General features: G+C 33.7%; 1 protein-coding gene across 1 annotated transcript; it reads right to left on the reverse strand.

The window, feature by feature from the left end:
• Nucleotides 1–1934: 1934 nt before the first annotated feature.
• On the reverse strand, nt 1935–3117 carry LOC136850454 (general transcription factor II-I repeat domain-containing protein 2B-like). The gene is made up of 2 exons (XM_067124030.1): nt 2812–3117; nt 1935–2363 (listed from the first exon to the last, which is right to left on the reverse strand). Exons 1-2 carry the CDS (start codon nt 3115–3117, stop codon nt 1935–1937), a joined length of 735 nt encoding a protein of 244 aa, XP_066980131.1.
• Nucleotides 3118–10000: the final 6883 nt, after the last annotated feature.

A 10000-nucleotide genomic window follows, 5' to 3' on the forward strand; every position in this document is an offset into this window, starting at 1 on the left:
TGTATTTTTTTTACATTTTTGTTCACCGCATTAACCGGCATTTGAGCGGACTGAGCGAAAAATTGTCACAAAATTTCTGTATGACTTTTTAGGTGGAAATGAGAAATATACTTTGCTTTCTTACTAAAATACACTTCATTGTCCTACTAAAACTACCCATTTTCTACTATAGAGCTGGTTCGTTCTCTAAAAAAAAATATCAAATAGAAGTTAATATATTTCTATGTATCCCGATATTTTGAACTTGTCTCAGTCGTACCACAGATGTACCATACCAGCTAGAATACAGATAATATTTTATATTTCTTGACGTATTTTTACTGCGTATTTTCGGAAATATGAAATTATACAAGTACGTAACAGTCCCAAACAGAGAGTCGGGTTTTACCAATAAACCACCTCGATTTGTGTGTGGTAACTGTAGTTCTAGTTCAAGTGATATCCTAGTGCTATGTGACGCATTTCCTTTTCGGATTTTCTTACTGTGTAGTGCATTCACGCAATTCCATTGCCCTAAGCAAGGGAGGTACCACCCTTATGGGGGAGAATATAAACGATTGCGTGTCTTAGGTTTGTTACTTGAAGGAGGGAAGCGAACCGGAATTGTCTCGCCTGGGAAAGCAACAACACCAGAACGCCCATATCTAGGTAAGGGATTTGTTTTCCTATATTAGTGATATTCAAGGTTGGTGATTAGTGATATGCTAATTAGTGATTACTATTTCTCATAATATTATAATAATTATATAAGAGCACAAAACTTGATTTTTACTGCAGTGAGTTGCCGTCTGGCTTGTGTAGGCTTGGTTGTTCAGCGTTTGTTTACTTTATCCTCGCAGTTGTTTGTTTATTGCCTTCCCAATATCTGACCGGAAAACATGTACAGTGGTAGCGTGTATAGGTTATAAAGAAAATTCATATTGATAGCATATATTTTTATAGGTTATGAAGAAAACTTTAGGGCGAGTGTAAAATAATGGGAACAAACCTTACCTAGAATACTATGTCCTGGCCTAACCTCATTAGGACATTTATTTTTATAATTTGTGAAAAAAAATCTCACTGATAGCATATAGCCTACTATTTTTTATGGGTAGCATACACTATTTTTACAGGTTATGGAGAAAACATTACATTGATAGCATATATTAATGAATTTTTATGTTATGAAAAAACTTTGCGCTGATATATATATATATATATATATATATATATATATATATATATATATATATATATATATATATATATATATATATATATATATATATATTGTGCTGTAATACAACAGTTTCATATGAAGATAAAAAAGACCCATAAAACACTATTTGAACGTTGCAACCATATATATATTTCGAGCACTTCCTTCTGTGCTCCTGTTCACTGGTAAAATATGGGGAGATGATGTGTTACAAGAGTATATATCAGTGGTTCCCAACCTTTTTTTCAGGTGACCCCAATTATGTTTTTCAAGATAGGACTGCGACCCCAATAATTTAGTTGCATATCTATGTGTTATTAAAACTATATATTACTAGTTGTCGGCTATAAAAGTAAGGAACGACAACTATTAACCTATGTGTAAGATACTGTAAGGTTGTGAAATTAACAATTGAATTTTATTAGAACTACAGCATTGTGAATTTTAAAGCCTGATATTAATCAAAACAACCACTTCTAAAGTAATATTCTGTCACATTCCTCAAAAAATAAACTAAAAGGAGTACCTGTTTTCTGTGAAATGATAAATGAATTTCAATGGGAGCCTTGGGCCTGGATCATGTTGCTAAGTTTCTCTATTCGTGGTTCAGTCTTGAGAAAACTACCCTCAAATCATGTTCGGGTTGCAGTCGATTTCTATATCTTGTTTTGATGGCAGTCAGAGCTGCAAATCCCTTCACACAAATAGGTTGTAGCGAAAGGCAACAACATTTTCACAGCCTCGCATCCAGGACTGGTTTCTCTTTCTTCAAGAACACACCTAGTGTTTGCCGTTCGAAATTAAAACGAAGAGTTTCATCATGTTGCACCTCGATGAGCTCCTCTTGCAGATTTTGGATAGAAGACTCTTCTTCTGAAAGGTCCTCGGCTTGGACATCGAAGGGTCTGCACAACCATTTGTACTTCTCATGCAACTCTCCATCCGGAATATACTTGTCAAACTCCTCAATCAATTTCTCAAGGTGCCCCAAAATGACACTTTGTACGTCCAGAAGTGAGGCGTCTTCTTCATCTTCAGAAAAAAGGTTCATAAGTGGAAAGGACGCAGTTTTCCCCAGTTTGATCTTTCCCTTCCACAACCTCAGCTTTGCTTTAAAAGCCTTGAGCTTTTGTGACACAGAGATAAGAGTTTCATCTTTTTCCTTGCATAGACACATTTAACGAATTCAACTCCGAAAATATGTCTGTCAGATATGCCAGTTTAAGCAACCACCTTGGTTCTGTATTGCTGCCAATGCATGTTTCTTCTCGTGTAAGAAGATTTCAACCTCTGCACGCATGTCAAGCAGCCTCTGGAGCACTTTCCCCTCAGGACAGCCACCTGACAGAAGAGTAGTAAAGCAGGTGTTCATATTCTGATCCCATATCAGAGCACATCTGACTAAACAGCCTTGAATTCAAGGCTGATGATTTAACAAAATTCACTATTTGATCACATCTTCTATAACAGTGTTAAGCTCAAGTGACATTTTCCGAGAGGCAAGGTTTTCCCGGTGGAGCAGACAATGAGTCACTATCACTGCTTGTTTTACTCTGGCAGTGAAACCTGACGTGCCCCTAGCATTGCAGGTGCTCCATCTGAGCACACACTGTAGCACTGATCCCATTTAAGTCCCTCTTCTTTGATGAAGTTATCAACCAGCTGAACAGATCTTCACCTGTTGTTGTCGTCTCCAGTCGTTTACAGAACAGGAAGTTCTCTTCAATGTCACTCTTCCCTTGGTATCTTACATACACCAAGAGCTGAGCATCGTCACTGACGTCAGTAGACTCATCCAACTGCAAGCTGAATTTCCCACTCTCCTTGATGGCAGCCACTACCTGTTCTTTGATGTCTCCTGACTGTTTTAAGTTCGAGGACTTGGCGACCCCAGGAAAAACGCTTGGCGACCCCATTTGGGGTCGCGACCTGAGGTTGGGAACCACTGGTATATATGCTGCCACACCTACATATGCTTTGTATATCTATCCTTCTAACACATCATGTGTCTATATTTTACCAGTGAACATGGGAACAGAAGGAAGTGCTCAAGATATATGGTTGCAACGTTCAAATAGTGTTTTAAGGGCCTTTTTATCTTCATATATATATATATATATATATATATATATATATATATATATATCTTCTTCGTTTTTAACGTGCATTTTTTCCCATTATTATATGGGGTAAGCACGATGCCTTCTTTTTGAAGGACTTGGATTTGGCGGTGGGGTAGGCCGTAGCCTCGATCGGCTGCCCTGCCTGACATCGCTTAGACCCTGGTAGCGATTGTGTACATGTTACAAATCCCCAGCTCCCTTTCTCCCAGCAGCGAGGAGAACTGGGCGAGTAGGTTGACAGTTCGAGACGTGTGAGGTGTCTGTTATGTTTTAGAAGGTGTTGGAGTGGCTTTGTTTATGTGTGGATTAGTCTGTAACACCCATTTGCTTTCAGCAAACCTATCCGTTGATTACATACGTAATCCCGGGGTGTCTACACGGATAGCAAAGTGTCCACCTCTCTGACCGGTCGGCTGCGGGGGGATTGAACCCTCGCCATAGACTTCTATGAAGTCTGAGGTTGCTGCTTCTACCAACCGAGCCATCGAGGCTCATATATATATATATATATATATATATATATATATATATATATATATATATATATATATATATATATATATATATATATATATATATATATATATATATATATATATATATATATATATATATATATATATATATATATATATATATATATATATATATATATATATATATATATATATATATATATATATATATATATATATATATATATATATATACACACATATATATATATATATATATATATATATATATATATATATATATATATATATATATATATATATATATATATATATATATATATACTGTATATATATGTGTTGTCGTGCCCCTTTTCTTTCTTCTTTATAAGGGAAGGGCATGACATCTAAGGTAACGTGTCCGGGGTAGGGGCGTGTGGTAATTATCGTAAGTAGGAACGAGTGATTCTTTAAGACAATTACCAAATTCCAAAAGACTTAAGGCTTGGGGGGAAAGTGGTTAATTGTTCCCGTTTCTTGTTTATTTTTGCACTTCTTTTCTTACAGTTTCCACCCTATAGTTTCTACGGGTTCGAAACTTTGAATATTGAATTGAGAGACTTAATGCATTTGACCAAGGGGACTAATGTTCTGAGAGTCAATCGCCACTACACACTTGTTCTCTCTCTGTCTTTCGGTTTCTTTTCTGCTTCCGCTCACTTTGGAACTCGCTCTCTTTTGCTCTGCCTGCCACTCCTTTCAGCTCTGTTTCGACTCTATCTCGACTCACCTTATATCTTCTATTTTCCCTCGTGTCAGCCATGACGTCATATTCTGGGCAGGTACTGTTTTTCCGAGGCACCTCCTCCACTTGCTTCAATCCAACTCTTGGAGGTGTGTTTTAAGGAATTCCCGTTGATCATTGGATATTTGCTCCTTGTAGGATGTCTATAGGTCTCAGGCATTGATGGCATTTGATTGGCCAAAACATCTAGGCCTGACCTGTAGGAGTGGCTTATTTCCCTGGGCTCTCCTCTGAAGGTGAGGGCTGTTTTCTCACGCCTTATACTAACCATATGTTTACAGGCCTTCCCCTCGGAGATCTTGTGGATTTCGAAGGCACGGCTATATGCGATTTCTCTTAGCGCCTCCTAGTACTTGTGTGTTCTTGAAGTTGCGGTTGGCGACTTGTTTTGACCGGCGGGGAGATTTATGTGAGGTTGTGGTTGTTTCTGCTGACCCAAATGGAAATAGGATATTTCCACTTCTCTGTTCTCCTGTTACATACATACACACATACATACATACATACATACATACATACATACATACATACATACATACATACATACACACATACACACACACATATATATATATATATATATATATATATATATATATATATATATATATATATATATATATATATATGTATATATGTATATATATATATATATATATATATATATATATATATATAATATATATATATATATAAATATATGAAAATTTTAGGTAACTATAAATCAAGAGAGAGCACATTTCTATTCATTTGATTATATTGTAAAGTTCAGGGCATATTTCTTATATGACAAAATAGCTTTTGTGCAAAGATCAGCCTTCTAACTATCATAGTTTCATAGTTATTAAAAAATAACTATTTTCTCAAATCTCAGTTTAAAAAAAATAAATGTTTATAACTCCAAGAAGACAGGAACAAAGTCGATGAAACTTTTACAGAGTGCATTATAACTGTATATCTTAATTTTGTGCCTGGGAACTTCATTTTTGAGTGAAACTTTTTTTTGCATATTTTTAAAAAGTTTTAAAATCTTTTTATCAAATAAAAAAAAAATTAAGTTAGAAGTCGAATTTCTAAATTTTTCATATTGAAAGTTTTCATTATTAGTTGGAGAATAAGTGGTAAAAATTTGAAGCAAATCCCTTCATTCATTAGGTAGTTATAAGCACTTACTTTATAATGAGGCCTTACGGAGTCAGCACTCCTTCAGGGTAGTATATGCATACAAGTCATTCAGAAAAGCGGATTCATTTTAAGCGCAGTTCACTATTCAGAACTATCTAGAATTACCAGTTCCATCTTATCTAGATTTCCATTGAGCTGAAACATACATCGACATTTAGGAATGCAACCAAAAGTGAAGAAAATCTTTCCAAGACAGTCGTCCAACTGTATTCGCCGAATAGTTACTGTACGTTGTATCTTACCGTTTATGTCAGAATCTTTCTTTCTTGAGGCGATTCTTCTTCAGAGAGAGAAAATAAGAGAAAAAGGTTTGACATATAACGATACAACGGAGGATATATCGCTCGGTAGCCTTTTATTCGACGGATGACTGTGTATGAGCGTGCAGGTAAAAGGAGAGAGAGAGAGAGTTTGGTCATTTTCACGCACGTTTTATTGCGTAGACGTCACGAGTCATTTCACAGTGGATTATCATTTTTGAGATTTTATATTTCTTTTGCATTTGAATAAGACTTTCTATTGTGGAAAGTCATAGTCCATATTTTTGTTTATCTCAGATGCAAACATACTTAGACCACAAACACGTATACACCCACAAGCACACACTCATATATATATATATATGTATATATATATATATATATATATATATATATATATATATATATATATATATATATATATATATATATATATATATAACGTCATAAATATCGATTATTATGAAATTCACCATACCTCAGGAATTCTAACTGATATATATATATATAGGCAGAACTATAACCACAAATATCGATTATTATCAAACAATGATACCTCAGAATTCTAACTGATAAGGGCTTCACACAGGCAGAATTCGAACCGCTGTTGCCTGGTTTAGAAACAATGATAGCCAGTGACTTTCACTATTGCCACACACACACACATACATACACACATATATATGTATATATATGTATGTATGTATATATATATGTATACATGTGTATATATATATATATATATATATATATATATATATATATATATATATATATATATATATATATATATATATATATATATATATATATATATATATATATCACGTAATCTGTAGATAATGAAAGATTAAGATTAGAGAACTCCCACAGAATAGTGATAGAAAATCACCCCCTCGTAATCATGAATTAAAGAGGAACGAGGCTAAAAAGTGACTCCCGTGTTCCTCATCGGCATGCTTAATGGAGGTCATTTTTCAACCCCTCAGAGCTTCATGACCTTTGGCCCACTGAAAGAAAGTTCCAAGACCCTCATTTATATATCGGCGGCCTCGTGAGCCAAGATATACGACTTAATTAACGCCATTAGCAACACCTTTGAAGGCTCCGGTCAAATATCAGAAGCAATTATTTAGAGAGCGGAGTGCTTTTGGCATCTGTCGCCTCGGTGGTCTTTGTAAACATTGCATTTGAATGGTAAACATAAAAAGAAACTCTGGTCATTGATGCCACTTGATGGGGAATTCATTTTTGGTGTGAACAGTGAGGTGTTTTTATTTTTTCAATAGTACATTTTTGATAAGAAAAGTGAATTTTCATCCGTTTTAAATTTTATTATATATATATACATATATATTTTGATTAGGTATATATTTGATATATAGTTTGTACATAAGTATTATTAAATATATGTTTCATCTTTTTATATAATATATATATACATATATGTATATATATATATATATATATATATATATATATATATATATATATATATATATATATATATATATATATATATATATATATATATATGTGTGTGTGTGTATATATATGATATATATCTATATATATATATATATATATATATATATATATATATATATATATATATATATATATATATATATATATATATATATATATATATATATATATATATATATATATAATATAGTGTATTTGTAGGTAGGCAATTGCCAAGAGCGTCAGAGGATCTGCACTTTATTTATTTGGGTTTTAGGCTTTTTCGTGGCCAAGCGTATCCAAAATGTGGGAAGTATCATTGAGGTTAAGAGGTCATTGTGACTATTTTAAATGTATGGTAAAATAATTGACCAGTATATGGTGTATCTATACACCCATAATTGTAATGATGTTCATGAATTTTTATAATCAAATTATTGTGACTTTCAAAATAATGTCGGATCATGAACACACAAAATGAAACGGTGAATGAATGAAATTTAACGTGGATCAGCAAACGCAAAGATATTTTGACCACTAAAGTAAAAAGTACACCGCACATGAAACTAAGAGTTTATAAAAAAATGGCTCACAAAAATATTATTTTTGTCCACCAAATCATACCAGTTGATTTCTGGGTGAAGTTATTCCTTAGGAGTAAACCTGAGGTCAAAATGGGTACAGTGGTAAGGTTATTTTGTTAAACGTTCGAGATTCAAAAAGTAAAATGAAACTGGATGATTTTTATTATACACAGAAGTTCGTGAAATCATTCCTGTGACTACTGAGCATAAACTACAGGAATTTTTAGTCAGATAGTATTATGTAAGAATTCAAAATTGAATTACCTCTTATAATATGGTTAGTAAATAGGAAAAATCACTGAGTGATTATAGACTAACAAAAGTCTCGTATTTAGTGGAGATTTCTACTAATGAATTAAGATCAAAACTGATAAAATGGAAAAGCAAAGAAAAAATTATGCTTACTAAGCTCTGTCAATATAAACATTGAAATTAAAACAGGGATGATATGATGACATTAGAATTTTTCCCTAAGGCACAGTGACCTTGTGAGAGAGAGAGAGAGAGAGAGAGAGAGGTTGAAAGAAATTGTACCCCTTACTCACATCAGAAGTGGATAATTGGTTTCTTGAATAAAATTTATATTATTTGCAAGTAGCAATATCATGGAAGAAGCTTCATCCCCAATAAAGTTCGCTTGGTGATAAAAACAGTAATTGTTTTGTCATGTAATTAATATCACTCGTCTGGCTTATGACTTCTGGCTTCATGAGAGGAGTAAACCCAATATTACGACTCAAATAAGAAAATGTAGATGAAGCAGCTTTTATACATTATTGGGATCTTTCCTAGATAGTGACCCCCAAGGGTTTTCGGGGGTCGTTATCTAGGACTAATATTTCTTGGGGGTCATTATCCTTATGATATTTACAGTCTTTTGTTTATGTTTTTACGGTAATCTCCAACGGGCTTGTACTAAACACTCCGCAAAGGTAGATACCAGTCAGGTTAAAATTTTTACCATTGGGGGTCACTATCCAAGAAAGACCCCATTATTGGCATGATATGAATTCTCCTTGGCTTAAATATGAGAAGGAATTCAAGAAAAAGTGGATATCCTTAATTTCTCCTTATTTAGTAATGGCTCTCCAAGGGGCCACTTGCGAAATCACGAAAAGGAAAAACCGAATTTGTGACTGAAATGCTGAGATTTTCGCGTCGAAGGTAAAATGATATATCGAGATGTATTTCACACTAAATTTATGTCACTGACAAGATTTAAGTCTTGAATCCAATGGCGAAGAGGTGCGATAGCAAGAATTTATTTAGCTTTTATTTTTAGTTCCCTTTTTTTTTTTTTAGTTGTTCAAAGCTGTAATAAAGACTTTTATTTTAATTTTTTTTATGGTAGAGAGTTTTACTTTACGCTGTCATTTAAACCTTTAAAATTCGTTTGATAATATCTAGGAAAAACATTAGCTTTTTAAATGTAACCTCGTGAAGTGCAGATTTTGGGCAAACTGTTATTCAAAGCATACATCAAAACTGTCGTAATGAAAACGCCATTACGATTGATTCAAGACGTGAACTTCACATCGTCGAAATAGCCACAAAGACACATCAGATATTATATCGTTTAATTACGCAGAGGCCTTTGATGATGAAAAAAGACCATACTAAAGATAAGAACTGGAACGAAAAAAAAGTAATAACAGATATTTTAAAGGTAGGGCGTCAGCTCACAGAATTTTCAGGGTACGCTCTACACTATTTATAATAACAATTTTTCCTTCTTCAGTAAATGGAATTTTCTAAATTGTTATACGAGAAAAATCATAGAGTTGAAAGTTTTAGTTTTCTGTAAAAGAAAACTATTGTGCCGGCTTTGTCTGTCCGCCCTCATATCTTAAAAACTACTGAGGCAAGAGGGCTGCAAACTTGAATGTTGATCATCCACCCTCCAATCATCAAACATACCTA

Source organism: Macrobrachium rosenbergii, chromosome 22 (assembly GCF_040412425.1).
Source record: "Macrobrachium rosenbergii isolate ZJJX-2024 chromosome 22, ASM4041242v1, whole genome shotgun sequence".
Classification (NCBI taxonomy): Eukaryota; Metazoa; Arthropoda; class Malacostraca; order Decapoda; family Palaemonidae; genus Macrobrachium; species Macrobrachium rosenbergii.